The 22,942-nt window shown below is 44.0% G+C and overlaps 1 protein-coding gene across 8 annotated transcripts in view; it reads left to right on the forward strand.

The window, feature by feature from the left end:
* Positions 1–22,942, forward strand: part of SEMA6B (semaphorin 6B) — a 1,127,599-nt gene that overhangs the window by 1,042,624 nt on the left and 62,033 nt on the right. For all 8 annotated transcript variants that reach the window (XM_089687856.1, XM_089687855.1, XM_089687854.1 and 5 more), the window contains one exon: positions 17,237–17,368. In XM_089687856.1, coding sequence (XP_089543982.1) covers positions 17,237–17,368 — 132 coding nt within the window. The remainder of the gene's footprint in view (positions 1–17,236; positions 17,369–22,942) is intronic.

A 22,942-nucleotide genomic window follows, 5' to 3' on the forward strand; every position in this document is an offset into this window, starting at 1 on the left:
AGTGGGGACTATTTTATTACTGTAAATCAAATTGTAGAAAACCTGTAGCTGGCTGCACAGTGAATGTGACATATTCATTAGTACATAACAATATTGTGGTGCAAGCAGGTTTTTTTATTTTTTTGTTTGGTTTTGAAAAAGCCAGTTTGCACCCACTTGCATATTCACGCTCTTACAAGCTACATTTGAGCGGATTATATAAGTATACAAAGTAACTATTAAGGTTGTTCATATATTGAACATAAAATAAACACAAAAACATTGGTGAAACATTTATTGATCAAATATATCTTCATTTATTTGGTCAGCAGGAACAAGTAGGTACAGTCAATATCTTGGTGAGTCACAAAAATAGTATTGATGTGGCAAAAATAAAACACTCCTGCTCATAAGAGCTTACAATCTAAAGATACTTCTAATGAACTGTGTGTACTCAGGTTATAGCAGGAAACAAAGGGGAAGATGAATCAAGTAACATTTTCGTGCACATAAGGTTTACTTACACAATCACTTAGTATAAAGATCCATTCACAAAAAAAGTCTACACATCAAAATATAAAGAAAACAAGACATATGTGAAAAACCCCTCCCACCTCTACAAATCCCCTACACATAAATTTGTCAGCAGGTTTGTAAGAAAAATGCATTTGAGTCTAAATAAGCAAGCAAAATTAAAACAAGAGCAGATTTTAAACAAAACGATTGACATGTGTGAGGCTTTCAATGCAAAGAGAAAAAACACAATCATTGTGCAATAACACACAAACACACTTTACAAGGCCAAAAATATGCAAACATTTCCAGCCCACTTCCAAACACAGCCTGAGTGGTGTCTGGGGCAATTCAGCACAAAATCTCTTCCTCCCCCAAACCACTACAAGCAAGGACTTAGTCACAAACCACCCGGCCTAGTAACAGGCCAAATCACTCCCTACTGCACATCTTTATATAAGCTAGGTTGTATTTGGAGTGTGCCAAACAAGGCCCCACACCCAATGAAGCCACACCCACCACTGACCTTAATTTGGTCAGTGAAAGTGTTTTCACCTGATGAATCCGCTTCCTACCTGCATTAACCCTTGGTATACAGGCCCCACAAATCAGAAAGATATATACAGTGAAATGTACGTGTGCAGCATACAACAGAACATTGAGCAGGGATGTGAAAGGGAACCCCAATTGGAACCTTTATTGCTACTATGGTCACAATTCCCTCCAGATTCTCGCATGAGTTAAGACAGTCACATGACCACATCTTGTATGCAATACTGAAAATGACAAATCGATTTGACTAGTATGGTGAATTTCCCATCAATTGGTAAAACACTCCAGAAATCAAACATCACCAAACATTACACTCTGGGCAAAGCTGATTTACAAATCATGCAACTTACAGTAAAGTTGACCATTTCAATGCAATTTTCAAGACATCTGACACAGATCTCTATGCAAATTGCCACTAAAGTAGTACATGTACTACTATAGAAATCAGTGTTTGAAACGCACCCATATGGTCACTCTAATAGCAGACAATAGGGTGCGACTTTGCAGACGATTTACAGCTTGCATGTTGTGCAAATCACATGCCAAGTCCCACTCAATGAGCACGCTATTGGAGCGTTCATATTGTTGTGGTTCAAACTTGGTAGGAGCCGCAAGTAATAATAGAGTAATGAATACACTACTTTTCATGCAATTTGCTGAGAGATCGATGTCGAATGTCTTGCAAATTGCACTTGAAATCACCATGTACCCCGACTTTGAAATCATGCAACTTCTATGCAAGTCACATGATGTGACTGTGATGTCAATAACACCACTTAGAAATCTGCTTTAATGTGACCGGGTAGCCCCCAGTAACATTGTTTGCGATTGCCATGCAATTGGCATGACAGGCGACTTGCAAATCGTAGACCAAGTCGCACCCTATTGGCCACTGTAGGCTCTGTTCACATCCAATTGGATTGTGAACTCGTGCAACTTCACTGTAAGTTGGACAATTGCCGCATCGGATTAGATGTGACAGTGGTGTTAGCCCCCAGTAACATTGGGTGCAATTTGCCATGCAAAGAGCAAGCTGCTGGCCATGCCAATCACATGAGAAGTCACATCCAGGGTGTGCAATTTCAGGTGCGATTTGTGCATTGACATCGTACCTGATATTGGATATAATGAATGTGAGTGTATTAACATACACCATTTGTTGCAGCGAGAGTTCAAAGGTATTTGAGAATTGTGGCCATTTATTAGCAATTTAACATCTAGAGTCAAATAGAAATCGCAATGCTACACACAATTGAAAACACAACTAGTTAGTAATTCTCTAGAAAACACAGTAAAATTGGCAACTTAAAGAGTAATTTTCAATTGCATATAGTGTGAGCGAAGCAGGAAAATCAACAAAGGAAATAAATCTTTGAAGGCGTGCGGTACCTGCCTGCTGGGATAAGGGTCTGCTATGCATTTGGGGGAAAAATGCACGCCAGGATTTGTGACAAGTTTGATGTGTGGATTCACCAACCAAGTCTTTTCTCTCTCGTTCACTCTTCTGAATGTCTCTCTTTATCACTCTTCAGTATGTATCTCTTGCTCACTCTTCTTTGTCTCACTGGCTCGCTCTTCTCTCTCGCTCACTCTTCTGAATGTCTCTCTTTATCACTCTTCATATGTATCTCTCGCTCACTCTTCTTCGTCTCACTCTTCTCTCTCTCTGTCAGCTCTTTGCTTGCCAAATCCTTCACAAAAGTGGGTGGAGTGTAAACCATCATTATCAAATCTATTAGTGATTCAGGCCCTTATCTTATCCCATTGTATGACATTCACATAAGGTGCAGCTTTGAAGGTGTTTCAACAGACAAGGGCTCATTCTAATTCACATTTTAGGGATCATTTAGACAGAAAGCAAAGATGTTGCCAGAATATGTATGTGAAGACAGCCACACACGGAGATCATGCTACTACCTCGCCGGGGTTGGGATTCAAACCTACAACCCTAGAGTTATGAGGCAGTAGTGCTAACCACTAATCCACGGAGCTACATTGCTAACCCAGCCTGTATTTCTGTGCTGTGAATCAATCCTAGGTCCCTGGGCATGGTCAGTATAACTAGCCAGATATCTCCAATGTGACACAAATGTTGTGCTATGTTGCCAATTCAGATGTATGTTGGTTCTATGTATCCCAATACAAAGGATTGCAATACTAATACAGGCGTACCTCGGTTTACCAACGCCTCAGGGAACGTCATATTTGGGGTACAAATGTCAAACCATTTCAGTTAATTGGTCTGTTTACAAATGTTTGAATAATTTGGTATGGGCATGTGGCCTGGTATGGTTCAGGAGAGGGGGAGGCGCTCGCTCGTCGTCCCCCCCCCTTTCCTGACCTGCCGGGCTGCATGCTCGGATAAGTATGTGTTATGGATTTAGGGGGGTACCCCATGCTGTTTTTTATTTAATTTCAGCGTGGAGTTACCCCTTAACATCCATACGAGACCCGAAGGGCTTAGTATGGATGGGAGGGGGGACCCCACGCCAGTTATTTAAAGAACTGTTTATAAATCACTGCAATACTTTGACATTCAACTGTCAGTGGGGAAATCCGCCGACAGCTGAAACATGAGCGCTGCATTGGTTTTCATTACTAAAATGCTGCATAACATAACTCATGCGGGACTGTAGGAGCGACAGCCATGTGTTAATGTTTCAGCTGTCAGCGGGGTTCCCCACTGACAGCTGAATGTAAAATAATTCCCTTTATTGCATAAATAATAAAAAAAAAAGCGTGGGGTCCCCCCTCCCATCTGTACCAAACCCTTCGGATCTGGTATGGATATTAAGGGGGAACTCCACGCTGGAATTAAAAAAAAAACCAGCGTGGGTCCCCCTCAATATCCATACCAGACCCTTATCCGAGCATGCAGCCCGACAGGTCAGGAAAGGGGGACGACGAGCGAGCGCCCCCCCCCCTCCTGAACCATACCAGGCAACATGCCCTAAACATGGGGGGGTGCTTTGGGGCAGGGGGGCTCCCCCCCCCAAAGCACCTTGTCCCCATGTTGATGAGGACAAGGGCCTCTTCCCCACAACCCTGGCCGGTGGTTGTGGGGGTCTGCGGGCGGGGGGCTTATCAGAATCTGGAAGCCCCCTTTAACAAGGGGGCCCCCAGATCCCGGTCCCCCCCCCTACGTGAATGATTCTGCGGTACACGGTCCGCAGACTCATTCACAAAAAAACTAAGTGTGGTGTAAAAAAAACACAGTACAGGGTCTTTGACAAGTCCTTTATTAAAACAATGTCCCCCGAAGTAGATCCAACGTCAATCGCGGCGGCCCCAGGGACCCGAAAAAAAAAAAAAGTTCCTCTCCCGTCCGAGGCTTCCAGCCTTGTGAAGAAGAGGCTAGCTGGCATTTCTTATATAGGTATAGGGCGGGGCCAGCCGGGGACATCATCTGAGTGACCCGCCCCATGTCACATGCTTGCTCTTCCCGGCTGGCCCCGCCCCATACCTATATAAGAAATGTCAGACTGTCTCCTGCATTCAGCTAGTTAGCCTCAGTGGAGAGACAGGGTGACATTTCTCAAATAGGTAACGGGCGGGGATGATGTCCCCGGCTGGCCCCGCCCCATACCTATATAAGAAATGTCAGCTAGCCTCTTCTTCACTAGGCTGGAAGCCTCGGACGGGAGCGGAACATTTTGTTTTTTTTCTTTTTTCGGGTCCCTGCCGCCGCCGCCGCCATGATTGACGTTGGATCTACTTCGGGGGACATTGCTCTAATAAAGGACTTGTCAAAGACCCTGTACTGTGTTTTTTTTACACCACACTTAGTTTTTTTGTGAATGAGTCTGCGGACCGTGTACCGCAGAATCATTCACGTAGGGGGGGGGGCGGGATCTGGGGGCCCCCTTGTTAAAGGGGGCTTCCAGATTCTGATAAGCCCCCCGCCCGCAGACCCCCACAACCACCGGCCAGGGTTGTGGGGAAGAGGCCCTTGTCCTCATCAACATGGGGACAAGGTGCTTTGGGGGGGGAGCCCCCCCTGCCCCAAAGCACCCCCCCCATGTTGAGGGCATGTGGCCTGGTATGGTATCAGGAGGGGGGGGGTGCTCGCTCGTCCCCCCCCCCCTTCCCTGACCTGCCGGGCTGCATGCTCGGATAAGGGTCTGGTAAGGATATTGAGGGGACCCACGCTGTTTTTTTTTTTTTAATTTCGACATGGAGTTCCCCCTTAATATCCATACCAGATCCGAAGGGCTTGGTATGGATGGGAGGGGGGACCCCACGCTTTTTTTTATTATTATTTATGCTATAAAGGGAATTATTTTACATTCAGCTGTCAGTGGGGAACCCCGCTGACAGCTGAAACATTAACACATGGCTGTCGCTTCTAAAATCCCGCATGAGTTATGTTATCAACTCATGCGGCGTTTTAGTAGTGAAAACCAATGCAGCGCTCATGTTTCAGCTGTCGGCGGAGTTCCCCACTGACAGTTGAATGTCAAAGTATTGTGGGGAATTAGAAACTGTTTTTTAAATAACTGGCGTGGGGTCCCCCCTCCCATCTGTACCAAGCCCTTCGGATCTGGTATGGATATTAAGGGGGAACTCCACGCTGAAATTAAAAATAAAAACAGCGTGGGTCCCCTCAATATCCATACCGACCCTTATCCGAGCATGCAGCCCGGCAGGTCAGGAAAGGGGGGGGACGAGCGAGCGCCCCCCCCCTCCTGAACCATACCAGGCCACATGCCCTCAACATGGGGGGGGTGCTTTGGGGCAGGGGGGGCTCCCCCCCCCCCAAAGCACCTTGTCCCCATGTTGATGAGGACAAGGGCCTCTTCCCCACAACCCTGGCCGGTGGTTGTGGGGGTCTGCGGGCGGGGGGCTTATCAGAATCTGGAAGCCCCCTTTAACAAGGGGGCCCCCAGATCCCGGCCCCCCCCCCCCTACGTGAATGATTCTGCGGTACACGGTCCGCAGACTCATTCACAAAAAAACTAAGTGTGGTGTAAAAAAAACACAGTACAGGGTCTTTGACAAGTCCTTTATTAAAACAATGTCCCCCGAAGTAGATCCAACGTCAATCGCGGCGGCGGCGGCGACCCGAAAAAAGGAAAAAAAAAAAAAGGTTCCGCTCCCGTCCAAGGCTTTTAGCCTAGTGAAGAAAAGCCTAGCTGACATTTCTTATATAGGTATGGGGCGGGGCCAGCCGGGAACAGCAAGCATGTGACATGGGGCGGGTCACTGGGATGATGTCCCCGGCTGGCCCCGCCCATACCTATATAAGAAATGTCAGCTAGGCTTTTCTTCACTAGGCTGGAAGCCTTGGACGGGAGCGGAACCTTTTTTTTTTTTTTTCCTTTTTTCGGGTCGCCGCCGCCGCGATTGACGTTGGATCTACTTCGGGGGACATTGTTTTAATAAAGGACTTGTCAAAGACCCTGTACTGTGTTTTTTTTACACCACACTTAGTTTTTTTGTGAATGAGTCTGCGGACCGTGTACCGCAGAATCATTCACGTAGGGGGGGGGGGCCGGGATCTGGGGGCCCCCTTGTTAAAGGGGGCTTCCAGATTCTGATAAGCCCCCCGCCCGCAGACCCCCACAACCACCGGCCAGGGTTGTGGGGAAGAGGCCCTTGTCCTCATCAACATGGGGACAAGGTGCTTTGGGGGGGGGAGCCCCCCTGCCCCAAAGCACCCCCCCATGTTGAGGGCATGTGGCCTGGTATGGTTCAGGAGGGGGGGGGCGCTCGCTCGTCCCCCCCCCCCCTTTCCTGACCTGCCGGGCTGCATGCTCGGATAAAGGTCTGGTATGGATACTGAGGGGGACTCACGCTGTTTTTTTTTTAAATTTCAGCATGGAGTTCCCCCTTAATATCCATACCAGACCTGAAGGGCTTGGTATGGATGAGAGGGGGGACCCACGCTGTTTTTTTTTATTTTTTTTTTTATTGCGGACCTTTATTTTTACATTCAGCTTTCAAAATAAATATTATCTAGACCTTCAAAATAAGTAAAATCATAACAGAAATAATTATAAAGGATAAGAAACAAAAATAGAATCACTAGAACTAAGGAAATCTAATTAGATTACATGAAGATACGCCGAGTGCTGTTTATTAAACACAGTAGTCGCGACCGAGTGCCGGCTGTCAGAGGAATCCACAATCAGATTCACAATTAGTCAGTGGCTAAAAAGCAAACGCCCAAGGCAGAGGTCTAAAAGGTGTTCTGCACATGCTCAGTTCTATCTGCCAAAGACACTGCACGGGCGTCTAGATTTTTACTGTGTCGATTTCCTTGAAAAAACGATTTTTAACACATTCTTAATTTTTTTGGAAATAGCAGATATTGTTTAAAGTGAAGTCCTGATATTTGGCAAAGCAAATTTCTAAGTGAACATGTCTCTACAGTGATTTTTCATGGTGTTAGACGTGCTTCTTAGCAAGTCTGCTTTTGTGAGTCTGATTCCGGGCGTGTGTCTTTTTGTGAATTAGATTGGGCGTCTGCTTATGGGCTCTGGTCAATAGTGAATTAGGTTGCAGGGTAAAAAATGGACGGACGCCCATGAAAATTGGGCTTAAGCCCATAAATATGCGCCCACGCCCAATAGTGAATCAAGGCCATGTTGTCTGTGATAAGTTGGTCCGGGATAAATCTCGATTAGTCAGGTGAGACCAATGAGGAGATAATAGGGGCCAATCTATCTGCCAAAACACGGCTGAATATCTTTAAATCGTTGTTCATCACTGAGATAGGTCTACAGTTTTGAGGTAGAAGATGATCTTTTAAGGGTTTAGGTAACAGGGACATGTTAGCCAATAGCATCTCCTCAGGAAACCTGCTGCCCTGCAAAATATCATTGAACAGTGACGCCAAAAAAGGAGCTAACAAAGGAGTGAAATGCTTATGATAACTAGCCGTGAATCCATCAGGGCCCTGTCCTGTAAAAGTTAATAGCGTGCTAATTGCAGGGGTTATTTCCTCCAGAGTGCATGGGGCATTGAGGGAAGATATCTGAGAAGGTGTGAGAGCAGGGAGGTGTAAAGAATCAAGCCATGAGCCATCCAGGGGAGTGGAAGTCGTTTGTGGAGGAGCTAATAGGGTGGAGTAAAATTCTTTAAGAATTTGCAGAACGTCATGGGGCAGAGGAGACGTTACCATTCTTAGTACATAGCTTATAGATATGTGGGGACCATATAGCATGGTTAAGTTTCCGTGCGAACATAGTTGACGCTGAATTGCTATGTAATGAAAAAGAAGCCTTAGACCAGCGCAAAGCCTTTTCAGTTTTCTGAGATAGTAAGGTATTCAATTCTAAGTGCCGTTGTGATATCATAGGTCTGTTCAGGAGAGATGGATTGCCTACATGAGTTCTGTAATGCGTTTCCTAGTATTCCTATAGAGATAAGGCAGCCTTGCAGAACCACCTTGTGGGCCACCCATAAAGTAGCCAGGGAGGTGTCAGGAGTTGTGTTCAGCTAAAAATATTCTTGGATGGAGTTAGCTACTGTACTTCTTGACAGGAGTTAACATCTGTAAGCATAGTCATTCAACTGCCAAGAGTAGAGAGTAGGTGCTAGACCTATAAAGGTGATAGGCAGTGCCACAATATTATGATCTGACCAAGAACACAAATGTATGCCCGCCTTCGTGGAGTTGGCTAGCAAAATTTGGGAGCAATAGATGTAATCTAGCCTAGCGTAAGGGTCATGCGGGTGAGAGTAAAATGAGCAATCCCTTGCTCCAACGTTTTGTGCTCTCCAGGAGTCCACCAGCTGAAATGCTTCTAGTTTTTTATTGAGGGATTTTGGGAAGGCCGGGGAAGAAAGTGAGGACTAACTTCTATCTAGTAAGGGGTTAAGCCACCAGATTAAAGTCACCTCCCACTAATAAATGGGGGGACAGGAACTTATCAAGAACATAAAAAAAAAACGTGAAAAGAAAGCGGTTTGGTGCATAAACATTGGCTATTGTGAGTTCACGACCCAAAAGGATACCTTTTAATAATGAGAGATCTGCTCTCAGGATCACGATGGACATGTTGAACCTCCAAAGGGAAACGAGTTGTGAAGAAAAATCGCTACACCCCTGCTCTTAGTGGAATGTAAGGTGTAAAACCCTTGTTTATAAGATCTCTGAAAGAATGTAGGATGTTTAACCGCTGCGAAATGGGTCTCTTGTAATAGAATAATCTTCTCCCCTAGATGTCTATATTGAAAGAAGGCAGTTTTGTGCTTATTTGGAGAATTGAAACCCTGGATATTATGTGAGATACAATGAATGACCATGGCTAAATAATAGAAAAATAGTATCTGAAAACATTATTGTATCCATCTGAGCCGTATCAGTGAAAGTTTGTCTTATCTGTGGCGTACCCGGATCTGCAACCAGTAAGGTGAAGTCTGTTAGTATCATTTTATGGAATATCCAAGCCACCAAGATGCTGCAGGGAGATCCACAAAATTGTGTATGGACTACCATCATGTACCAAAATGATCAAAAAAACAAAAACCTAAAACAGTAGAGGCAGGGCCCTAAAAGCCCCTAAAGCTAAAGAAAGCACAGCAAACCATGGATCTGGTGGGCTAGCTGCCTCACCTGAAAAGACAGAGAAACATAACATCAAAGGGCCAACAGGGCCCGAACCCCATTGCCATAAAACATGGAGAGCAGAGCCCTCTCCAACCATGTCCAGCAACAGGGTGGGGTCACACATCAATGATTCTCACAGAATCAGCATGCGGGCCATGAGTTAAAGGTCTAAAGACCCATTCAGAATTTTTGCTTGTCCAAATAGCTAAGGGATAAATCAAAATATACAGACATACCGTATATGAATGTAATAAGTCTACAGCATATATCAATATCTTATCAAAATAGTGAATAGTAATCAAAAGAGAAAATCCCTTTCATCCCAGCTCTTTTCTGACTCTCCACCTTTCCCATCGTGGAGATGTGGTTTTCCAGATAGGAGATACCCGAGAGGTGGAAGGTGGACGTTGAGGCGAAGGAGCGTCCACCAGGCCCAACTTTGCCAGGATATCTCGCCCCTCCAGAAGAGTTGTGGCTGTATATGTGCTGGCATTGTGGGGAACTATCAACTTAAAAGGGAAAACCCCATTTGTAGCGAATTCGAGCCAAAAACAGAGTACACATGATTTCCCTCATTTGTCAACATTTCTCCAATGTGGCCGGAGAAACATCTGGAAAAATTTGCAGAGTTGAGCAGTCAAAAGAGATCACAGGGGTATGCGAGCAGCTCTAAGTATGTCTTTTTTAATCAGGAAATCTTTCATACACAGAACAATGTCCTGAGGCAGTTTATCGTTAGGAGGCTTTGAATGCAGAGCTCTATTTATACAGTCGCATGTAAAGGATCTAGTATCGTGGTCCAGAAGAAGGGATTTGAACAATTTAGTTGTAGTCTGTGAGAGTTCAGTCACCGTCTCTGGAACTCCCTGAACATGCAGATTATTCCTGCGATTAAGATTAATCGAGATCCTTAACCTGTGCCTGCAACTGTGTAAAGGCCGTTTGTAGATGATCATGATCTCTGGAGAGCTCGCCATAAGCCAAGCTGAGCTCATCATGTTTTGTTTCTAAGCGATCTGTTCTAGAACCCAGCACAGCTATTTCCTGAGAAAGGACTTTTGTTCTCTTATGGAGCTCCGACTGGAATTTAGCGGCCAATTTAGTGTACATAGTCTACAAACAGGATTCCAAGTCCCCCTTTGTAAGCTGCTGTGCATACTCACTATCCTGTGCAGATAGATGAGCTGCAGTATCCTGCGTGAGGCAGGATGGGAATGCTCGATCTGTATCATCTTGGGACATGCTGCAAGTTTCCTGCAACGTCAGCAAGTATGTTGTCAGGGATTTCTGAGCAGTTCCCTTACTTTTCTTCTTGGTGGACGGCATGCAGGGAGTCTCCTGGGGGTGATCAGCTGAAAGGTATATAGCCAAGGGAGAGAATAGCCCCAGGAGACCAGTACAGCCCGATGCAGAGACGAGGTTCCTTTTACATAGGAGCGATTAACACGGGACAGCACATGTACCCCGACATAATCTTTAAATTGTAGAAGAGGTTATTACAGCAAGTGGGGAGGGGTAGATATAGGCCATGGTTATATATGGTATTCCTCATAAAAGCTGGAGGCCCAGTCAGCTTAGGTGTGGGCCCCAGAAGGATCCCAAACTCGGTCACAGAGCCAGATGGGACACAGGGGCTGTCACCACCCAGGTCACAGCATACCTCAGTACTAGAGTCTCATGGGGGGGGTGCAGAAAGCCCGGATTCTCCCCCCTCAGATGGCCATAAAGTGAAGTAGGCTTCTGGGCCTGGTAGGGGCTGTGTTACTCCAGAGAGGAGCCCTCGGGCCCTGTAAGTGTAGGCCCCAGCTGGCTGCAGTTCCTGGAGCCTGGGTGGGGGACCCGGCAGCCACATTTAGCCCTCACCAGCAATGGGCCTGCTGTGCAGAGTCCAGGAGGCGGAGCAGCGGCGTCCCAGGTCAGCATCTATCCCGGAAAGCACCGAGGCCGCACCAGGCCTTGACAGGCCGTGGAAGTCCGGTACTCTGGAGGGGGGGGTCAGAGCCACTCAGCTCCCCTGCAGGCAGAGGCAGCGTGACCTCTGGTCCCTATACTAGGTCCGCTGCCGCCAGGATGGCAGTGGATTAGGTGAAGAGGCTACGGAGCTCTTGATTATGTGACCGCTCTGATCGCCATCTTGAACACGCCCCCGGTTGGTGTTTTTTTAAGCCCTCTCCTTTAGCTTGTTTGCCCTTCATTCCTGGTTCAGCTCACTTGTTACTCTTCTTATTGTCTCAGGCTTCCTATGACTGTCAGCTTAATAATCATCTGTTCGTCTCCACCTTAGCTCTCTGTTAAACAATCATCCCCCCAGGGAAAGTCCTTTTACTGTCACTTCTATTAGTTTTTTTATTAACTTGGGTACCAGAGAGAGTCCCCGAGGGATAGTCCTCTGTCACCCCCACTAACTCAGATGCACTTAAATTTGATTTGTCACATAAGCATAGGCATCAGATATAACAACAGATTGAGAGTCCTGCCATTACTCACGGCAACTCACCATTACCTTCTGTGCCAACCATTCAAAAAACGATCAGTCTCTTCATGGTGCCCGTCATAACCTCCACGTCCGACTTCCAAATACACCTGTGGGGGGGGACTCCCTGTGCATTACTTTAAATATATCCTCCCAGGGGGGATATCCTTCCTGTACTCAGACTTTTCTTCATCCGTAGAGCCTCCCAACTCTCTGGACCTTTCCAACTCCCCTGCAGTGTGGGAGATACTCTTTCACTTGTCTGCCAGGCCTCCTTCTACTCCCGGACTGCTGGGATCTCCAGACTCTCCACGGCCACTGCCCATGGATCCTCTAGTCGCTCCATCTCCTATGGCGGTCCTCCACTCCCGACAGCCTTCGCCGGGACCGTCCGGTCCCCAGCCCACACCGACCACCTCACATTCTCTGCCGGAGCCCCGCAGGGTAGTCCCGGTTAGTCCAGGACACTCAGGCTCAGGCAGGCAGGTACAGGGCTTCATTCAGGCATCTTTCGGACATGGCAGGTGCCCGGAGCTCACGCTGCCATGCTTAGGCCCCTCCGCTGCTGACTGATACCTTTTAATAATGAGATCCCTCTGATGCTTTGGAAGCTTTCTGTGGACCATGGCTTTTTCTGTAGGATGAGACTAAGAAAATATCAGGAAAGACCTACTAGAACAGCTGAACTTTATTTGGGGTTAATCAGATGGCAGGTGTGTACTGACTCCTATTTAACATGAGTCACATTAAAGGTGGAAAAAGTTCTGAAATGATTTATCTTTGTCCAATTTTTTTTAAATCACAGAAGCCTGACATTTTAACAGGGGTGTGTTTTTATATCCACTGTACATTGCTAAAAATAATCCCAATAATTGCTTTACCTGAAAGTTATAGAATCTACAAATGGCGGTACATATACTGGAATTTTTATTTTAATTTTTTTTATACTAGTAATGGCGGCGATCAACAACTTATAGCGGGACACTGGGTGGGAACTGACTAACTGCCACTAACATCCCCAGTGACATTAAAACAGTGATCGGTGCTAATAAAAAGCAAGGAAGGGGTTAACATCTGGGACGATCAAAGGATTAACTGTGTGCTGTGTGTGTTTTACTATGTGCACTGTGTTGTGTTTTACTTTGGAGGCATGCTGTGCAGAGAGATTGAAAGCAGCATATATGGACGAGAAAGACCTGTGTTGTTTACACATAGGTCTCTCCCCTGTCAACTTTTCCCGACGATCACCGAGTGCCAGCCAGGACCCGGTGATTGAAATCCCTAGCCGCCAATAGCGGTGCAGGTAGGGTGGTGCGCGCACCCTAGCCAGAAATACAAATCACATACAGTATGTATACGTGATTTTGTGCAGCCGTGCCGCCCTGTAGGAGTACTTCTGCTACAGGGTTGTAGGCAAGTGGTTAACAACATCTCTTTAACCTTTTTGCTGCCAGAGCCATTTTTGGGTTGTTTATTTTTACACACATTTTAGGCCTATATATATTCTAAAAGCAGACACTTAAAGTAAAATGATGGTAGTGGCATGTTATTTATGCAGTTTTACCATTTCCAAAATTTTAAGTTAAATGTAGGGCACACATACACAATATATTACCCAATTATTTGGTAAGCTATAACAGATGAGGTTGGTCCAAATAATTAGATATCAATGTCAAGCTTTGAATATGCAACAAAATTACGACAAACCTCTGTACCCTATATTTTCCATAAGCAACACTTTAAAGTTCACTTTTTTTTTTTTCTCAAAATTCCAACTTCCCTCTGTACCTGTATACTATTAAAGTGGTTGTAAAAGGACTTCATGCATTCTATGTTTGAAGGTAAAATAAACTTTCTGTGTGCTGTTCCCCCCACATGCCCCCCCATGCCATCAGCCCTTACCTTAGGCTAGTGTCCGATTGAAAACTCCTCCATTAGCCATCCTGAATTTGGTTTTCAGTACTAGACATGTGCATGCCCAAAATTTTGGTTTCGTTTAATTTTTGTTTCATTCATTAATTGAAGAGTTTCAATTTGCTACGTTGAACAGATTTGGTTGTTGAAGTCTATGCCTCCAATATAAAGATAGGCTTTTCAACGACAGATGCTGTGCTATCAAAAGTAATGCTAATACAGTGATCAGCGAAAAATACTGACACTGTGGCACTTACTGAGTGACAGTGGTGATCAAAGGGTTAACTGAGGACAATCAAAGGGTTAAATGTGCCCTCTCCCATCGTGCTCTACAAGTTAATGGGAATTTCACTAAGAAATTATCTAATAGCATCACATATTTGGCAGAGAACAAACTTTTTGTGGATGCTGCTCATACAATTTTATTTATTATATGCATATGAGAGAAGGCCAAAATAGGTTGTGCTTGTATGGCATGGCTAAGTTGAAGAAACTGGTAGAACCATTTAGGGCTAAGTGCAAATTCCTCTGTTAGTTGTACAAAAGACTTCAACGAGCCATTGTGATATAAATGTGACAGCAACTCCAGCTCTCTCCTTTCTAAGAAAACCCTGTGGCTTACAAATTTCTGGATGCAGGCCGTTGTACCAAATAGGAGTATCCCTAGTAAACTAGGTTTACTTTGCAGCATCCCATACCTTTCTTATCAAGAAGGTTAAGCTGCAAAGATTGTGATCTTTTACCAGTAGGTATTTTGAGTACATGCAATGGGTGCCTACCTTGAAATAAAAACTTAAGCAACCTAAAAGAACTGAAGCAGTCCATCTGGTTCCAATCAACAAGCTGTGTGGCGATAAAATAAATGCAAGGATTGGGAACTGCTAAGGCCTCCAGCATTTTTAGAATACTGTAATAACTCAAGCTTCTATTTCCAAATCGGGTCTCTAAAAGTGGCATGTGAATAGTTTTGATGGTATACATATAGGGGAGTTATGCAAAAAATAAAGAAGTTGGGGCATCCATACCACTTTTATTAGGCTTACACGACCAATGGCAGATGGAGGGAGCTTAGACCATACTTTGCAGTGATTTTCAAATTTAGTCAGCAAAGATATATTATCTGAAACATAGTCCCTAGAAGAATTAGTTATAGTAATGCCTCATATTTTAAAGCAGGAACTACCTTAAGATTGTGCAATAGAGGGGGGTAGAGGTGCGGGAAGTGGATCCAAAAGGTAACATGGATTTTTCCCAATTAATATATATTCCAACAAATTTCCCAAACTCCTTAATATAACAACAGATGGTAAGGAAGATTGGGTATTTGAGAGAAAAAACAATATATCATCTGCATACAATGCAATTTGATCTTCATGAGTATCTTTATTAAACCAGGGGAGCTTCTCAATAAACAAGCCAAAGGTTCAATTACAATAGCAAAAAGAAGGGGTGAAAGTGGACACCCCTGCCTTTTCCCTTAAAAAAGGGGGACTGCAAACCATTTACCCTAACAGAACCCTTTGGGGCAGCATATAGCAACTTCACCCAATTATAGAAATTAGCTCCCATTTGGAACTTATCCAAAACAACCCAAAGATAATTCCACTCAACTATCAAATGCCTAGTGCATCTAATGCCTATTATTATTATTACTACCTTTTCTTGGAACTTGCAGGTTTAAATAAGCATGTTTAATATTCTTGGCAGTAGAAAAATAAGGCATAAAGCCTGCCTGATCTGGATGTATAATATGTGAGATAACTTTGTTTGAGTCTATTCACAAGCACCTTCGCCAGAATCTTGACATAAGTAGAAAGTAGAGGTCTGTATAATTCTGGATACATATTTTCCTTTTTGGGTAAGACCACTATGGTCGCCTCATACATTAATGGAGCAAACAACAGAGGGGAAAGTAGTACACCTCAATTTTAATATACCTGTAAGGTGCTTTATGGTTAGGAACTAGTACCAGGTGATTTTTGGTTAGGAATTTCAATACTGTCAACTCTAATTCTTGTAATTACATACAATAGGGCATTCAATAGTAATCTAACAAATAAATGTAGGAAGAAGAATACCACCCAAATATATTCCAAGCTCCACAGAGGAATACTATGCCCTGGAGGAATACAGAAATCAATAAAATTCCCAAAAAACTGCCATGACCTCTTATTATTATTATTATACAGGACTTATATGGCGCCAACAGTTTGCTCAGCGCTTTAGATTATGGAGGGAGACAGTACAGTAACAATACTGTTCAATACAAGAGGGATTAGAGGGCCCTGCTCCTTACAGTCTAGGAGGGAGGGGATAGTGGTACAAGAGGTAATTAGCTGTGGGGGATGGAGTGGTAGGAGGAGTAGTTGATTCCAGTATTAGCTGGGGTCGGGGTAGGCTTCCCTGAGGAGATGGGTTTTCAGAGTGCGCCTAAAAGGTGAGCAGAGTAGGCAATAGCCTGATAACTTGGGGTAGGGAGTTCCAGAGGATGGGTGAAGCCCTTGAGAAATCCTGGAGACGAGCATGGGAGGAGGAGACAAGGGAGCTAGAGAGTAGGAGGTCTTGCGAGGAGCGGAGAGTACGGTTTGGGTGGTATTAGGGGCAGTGTTATGAATGGCTTTATACATCAGTATTAGTGTTTTGAATTTTATCCGTTGGGCAATTGGAAGCCAGTGGAGGGAATGGCAGAGAGGGGTGGCAGATATAGCACGGTTAGTAAGGTGAATAAGTCAGCAGCATTCATGATGGACTGGAGGGGGGGTAGCCTGCGATGAGGTAGGCCAGTGAGGAGGAAGTTACAGTAGTCGAGGCGTGATATAATAAGGGAGTGAATGAGTTGCTTAGTGGTTTTCCGAGGTTAGGAACGGTCGTATCTTGGAGATGTTGCGGAGGTGTAGTCTACATGAGTTTCTCAGCGATTGGACCTGGGGCTGAAAGGACAGATTGAAGTCTAGGATTACACCTAGTACCCTGGCGTGAGGGGTGGGGATGAAGATAGTGTTGTTGATCTTGATGGAGAAGTCGGGGGGGGGGCACGGGCTGGGGGGAATACTAGAAGCTCAGTTTTGGAAAGGTTGAGTTTGAGGAAGTGGAGTACTGTATGGCCAGCCTAACCTAGGCACAGGGCCTTTATTTGCTTAGAGCCTCTGTCATCTTACTCTTGACCCAAGCCTTAAACTTTCAGATTCATAAACGTCAGCCTCTGTTAATTAAATTCCACTAATTTCTCCCTACTTTGTTTTTTTTTCCAGTATACAAGGCTCTGCTGTCTGCATTTTTGATATGGAAAATGTGGCCTTGATGTTTTCTGGTCGGTTTAAAGAGCAGCGCACTCCAGATTCCATATGGACACCTGTGGCAGAGGAACTAGTTCCATCACCACGGTAAGTGATTACCATTGCAAATGATTATACCAGGTACATTATACCTTGTTTTTTTCAGTTTGTTGGTAACTAGGATATCTCCAGATTTTTTTACATTATTTTTTAAATCTTATTTTTTTACACACTTTTGTTTCTGTACATGTTTCTCTCTTGGCTAGGAGAGAAAGATGTACTGGGAGTGATTTACTAAAACTGAAGAGTGCAGAATCTGGTGCAGCTGTGCATGTTCAGCTTGTTAAATTAAGCTTTGACAAAAAAAAAAACCCAGAAAATTAAAGCTGATTGGTTTCTGTGCAGAGCTTCACTTGATTTTGCACTCTCCAGTTTTAGTAAATCAACCCCAGTGCATCTTTGTCTTTTATCATGTTCATATCATGTCTGGTTACAAGAAAGATGTCAACAGCTTTATGTGACCTTTATGTGCCTGACTTGTGCATGCAATAAGGTACCCCGTTCTTCTCCTTTGGGGTTGCTCCAACCACTGCCTGTTCCATCAAGACCATAGGGAGTCCATTTCTATGGACTTTGTGGTTGTGCTACCTCCCTCAAACGAAATGACCACTATCTTGGTATTCGACAACAGTCTCACTAAGATGTTTCATTTTATACCAGTTAAGGATCCACTGCTGACCAAACTGTGAAACTGATGGTTCGGTAATTCATTAAGCTGCATGGAATTGCTGATGATGTCTGACAGAGAAGTACAGTTTACTTTGAGATTCTAGAAAAGCTTTTAGGTCCTCTGCTTTTTATCCTCACTGTGATGGTCAGACTGAGACGACCAACCAAACTTTGAAGCAGTACCTTCGATGTTTTGTAAGTTATCTTCAGGATGACTGGGTGGACTATCTTTCTACAGCAGTATTTGCTTCTAACAATTGTAAACATACAGTTCTCAGCATAAATGAGTACACCCCAACAGATTTGTCAGAAAACCTTTACTTTCCTTTCAGAATTAACATTTGCTATGGGCACTGTGCTACAAATTACTCCCACAAATGTGGGCCATTGATTGCATACAAAATTTGTTAATGTGCACACACAAAAAATATTTTTCCTAATAAATTCATCCAAGACCATGTTGCAAAAATGAACACACCCAGTGAAAGTCTTGGGAGTAAAGCTAAATTCTAGACAACAAAATCTTAGTTAACAATTCAAGTACAGGTGAGTATAATTATTGTGGGGGATCACCTTCCCTGGGAAAAAGGTAGTCCAGACGGCAGGTCTTTCTTAAAAATCTGACTTGTAGCCAGTTTTATTTAAAAAGTTGCATGCATCATAAACAAAACAGAACAGAAAATAAACCCTCGCCTTCCAGACACTAACTAAACAGAGGAAATTCAGATCTCACAGGTGAAGGGCTTCTCCCTGTTACCAACAAAACAAAAGGTTGTGCAAACCTTTTCCTTTCTTGTACAAAGCAAACTCTTTCATCCACAGCTCTCTCAGGTATGGTTGCCTGAGTCCCAGACCAAGAGCATCTTCTTGTTCCAGTCCTGCTTTATTTATACCACCTGCTGGTGGTCATCAGTGGACCACAAAATCCAGTCCAAAACCAACTCTGCCAAAGTGGCCTGGAAAACCCGGACTGGACACCACCTTAGTCTAACAGATATGGACGCATGTGAGGTGACACATGGACCCTGATTTACTATTGTACCTAGGCGCATTTCAGTGGGCTAACGTCTACTTTATAATAGCGACCGTCTACTTTTAGATGGCAAAGACATTTACTAAAGAAAGCGTCAACAAGTAGACGCGAAAGCGAATTTACTAACCAGACACAGTCCAGGAATCAGACTCAAAAAGCAGATGTGCTAAGAAGCACGTCTAACACCAAGAAAAATCACTGCAGAGACATGTTCACATTGAAATTTGCTTTGCCAAATATCTGACATTTCAAAAAATTTTAAAATGTGTAAAAAATAGTTTTTTAAAGCAAGTCGTCACAGTGAAGAACTAAAAATATAATTATACTCCGGCCATAGACTCTTTGCCAGTGTCTATGGCCGGATATAAATTTTAGACGTCTGCCATGAGCGCTTTCTTTTTAGCTGCTGTTCAATAGTAAATCTCTGTGTGGAGTCCACTGACAGACAGCACTCAATCGCGTCTACACCCTGTTCCAAATTATTATGCAAATTCTATTTAAGTGTCACAAAGATTAAATATTTTGTTTTTCAGTTTAACTCATGGATGGCATTGTGTCTCAGGGCTCTTTTGATCACTGAAAACAATCTCGGACACCTGTGATAATTAGATTGGCAGGTGAGCCCAATTTAAGGAAAAACTGCTAAAGGAGGGTGTTCCACATTATTAAGCAGAGCATCATTTTCAAGCAATATGGGGAAGAAAAAGGATCTCTCTTTTGTGAAGTGAAATAGTCCAATGCCTTGGACGAGGAATGAAAACATTAGGTATTTCACGAAAACTTAAGCGTGATTATCGCACTATTAAGAGATTTGTGGCCGATTCAGAGCACAGATGGGTTCGTGCAGATAAAGGCACATTGAGGAAGATTTCTGCCAGATCCATGCATCGGATCAAGAGAGCAGCTGCTAAAATAACATTACATAGCAGCAAACAGATATTTGAAGCTCCTGGTGCCTCTGGAGTCCCATGGACATCAAGGTGTAGAGTCCTCCAGAGTCTTGCAACTGTGCATAAACCTTCTATTCGGCCACCACTAACCAATGCTCACAAGCAGAAACGGCTGCATTGGGTAGAAAAATACATGAAGACTTATTTTCAAACAGCCCTGTTCACGGATGAGTGCCGTGCAACCCTGGATGGTCCAGATGGATGGAGTAGTGGATGGTTGGTGGACAGCCACCCTGTTATAACAAGGCTGCGACGTCAGCAAGGCGGTGGAGGAGTCATGTTTTGGGCTGGATTCATGAGAACAGAGCTGGTCAGCCCCTTTAGGGTCCCCGAAGGTGTAAAGATGACCTCTGCAAAGTAAGTGGAGTTTATGACTGACCACTTTCTTCCCTAGTACAGAAGGAAGAACTATGCTTTCCGTAATAAAATCATCTTCATGCATGACAATGCACCATCTCATCTTATGTTGTAAAGAATAGCTCTGCATCAATGGCTGCTATGGTTATAAAAGGAGAGAAAGTCATGGTGTGGCCTCCATCCTCCCCTGACCTCAATCCTATTGAGAACCTTTGGAGCATCCTCAAGCAAAATATCTATGAGGGTGGGAGGCAGTTTACATCCAAACAGCAGCTCTGGGAGGCTATTCTGACATCTTGCAAACAAATTCAAGCAGAAACTGTCCAAAAACTCACAAGTTCATTGGATGCAAGACTTGTGAAGCTGCTATCAACTAAGGGGTCCTATGTTAAAATGTAACGTGACCTGTTAAAATGTTTAAAAAGTTAAAATGTTGTTAAAAGTTGACCAAAGGACTAGCCAATCTGAAACCGTGATGTCACTCCCAGCTGCACCCTGCATAACGATTTTCCAGCTCACTGGACCTCCAATCGATGTACCGGCAGCCTGAATGCGATTGTTACTGGGTCAGGTTAATTACGCAATTAATCCTTCACACTGCCACCACCTCCTTTTTGTACAGAGAAAGAGGAAACTCGGCAATACCAGCAATAACACTATAATGGTTGAGATAATCGTCTGTATAGCACTGTCACCACAGACAGGTTATACAGAGGGTTAAACAAACACAGTAGCACTCTTTTAGAGGCAGGAATTCGTAAGTTGCAATAATAGCAGAGGTTCAAGGTATCCCATAGAAGAAGTTATTGTTCTTCCTAACCATACAGGTGGCACAAGCATACACCCAGGGCCACTGTTAGATATCACGGCGCCCCATACAGCATACCTGACAGCCTCCCACCGCCAGAGAAAATATCCAAATTATATTTATGGTAAAAATACATTAAAACCATTATTAATGGACACAATCCCAACCATATTCCTGTGAAATCTAAAGGATAAAACTGTACTGAGCTCATAAATAAAGCTGTGTGTGTAATTGAGGTCTTGGTGCTCATTTACATGGGTGCTGTGGCCTGTAGAGTTGGAATCAGTGGTTTGTTTTCGTGGCTGTCGCCGTTTGCAGGCAACCTCTGTTACACTATGCTGCAGGTCATAATTTGACAAGCATATGGGTGCAGGTGTACAGCCCTGAACACAGACAGTGAGCATTCCTGGCCACTTCCCCACACCTTCACACCTGTCAGATTAAAACCTGTGTTCATACAGCTGCTGTGTCCCCATAGTGTAACAGGTGGCTCCAGCCACATGAACAACCCCCTTATTCATGCTGTACAAGCCAGAAGACTTGTGTGAATGGGGCATTTTTACTTTTTTTTTCCTCAGCTCATTCATTTCAATGGGCTGCCTAACGTGTGGGAACATACAAAATACTGCAGGCATATTATTGTAAAAGTATGCACCTAACCGCACAGTAGCGTGGTGCCATGTGTTTTGGTGGCTGCGAATGCGTCTGTTTACTAGACGTGTGGAGGTGCAATTAAGTTTTGCTATTATTTTTATTACTCCACGTGGATATTTTAAATTGTTACTCGTGACCATTATAATAAAGTACTACACTATTAAGCACCTTTCTGGCTCCTGTGGCTGAGCTAATTCCTCCCCAGGACCATTTTGGCACCCACCCTGATAGATGGATGGAGCTGGATGACTAACCCATAGCTGCCAGCATACCGCTGCACCCTCAGATGTGTGATGTGTATAACCCATGCGCATTAATACTTTTGTTCTGGTGAGTGTACACCCATCCAAGGGTGGATTACCTTTCAGGAGTTCATGCACTACTGTTCGTCACGGATAAACCACACTTGCCATTCATAGGCACTCTTTGAGTTGGTACTCTCACACGAAGGACATTCCATTATTCAGGAATGATTATATGAACTTTTTTTTTTGTAGCATTTACCAGTTTACATCATTATTGCACTTTGATTTTACATGCGTTTATGATTGATAACATGCATTTATAGCGCTGCACTATTACTTTAACATAGAATAGTTACATGATTAAAGAGAAGGAAGATATATCATTATATTGGGAACTTAGAACTAGACATTCCCAATTATTTGAGATATAAGTGTGAAAATGTTTGACATTTGAAAATAGAATGTATGACATTCATTAGGAAATGCATTAGTTGTCTGATTATTTTGGAGAAACAGCAACCCAAAAAATAAATAAATATAGGTGTACTTTTTATTTTACATGATAAGTATTCTCATATGCAAACAGAAAAACGCCAACCGGACAAAGCCTGCGGTTATGCGCCACCTAGCGAACATATTCAGCATTACATCTAGAAATGTGCCAGACACGATTCTGGATTTACTAACAGGAAAAGAGTCTACAAAGTAGACGCTTTTCAAGGAGTTGGCTAGACGCCTTTCTGAAGACTGACAGGCTTGATTGATTGAATTGAGTGTGCCAGAATGTTCAGCATCTGCTGGTAGACTCAATTCTTAGTAAATCAGGGCCATAGTGTCCATCAATCACCTCGCCTTTCATAATGTCACATATCGCCTCCCTCTGCTCAAGCCACTGTGGCTGAGCAA

Source organism: Staurois parvus, unplaced genomic scaffold, assembly GCF_062004578.1.
Source record: "Staurois parvus isolate SC_StPar_1 unplaced genomic scaffold, SC_StPar_1.0 ptg000439l, whole genome shotgun sequence".
Classification (NCBI taxonomy): Eukaryota; Metazoa; Chordata; class Amphibia; order Anura; family Ranidae; genus Staurois; species Staurois parvus.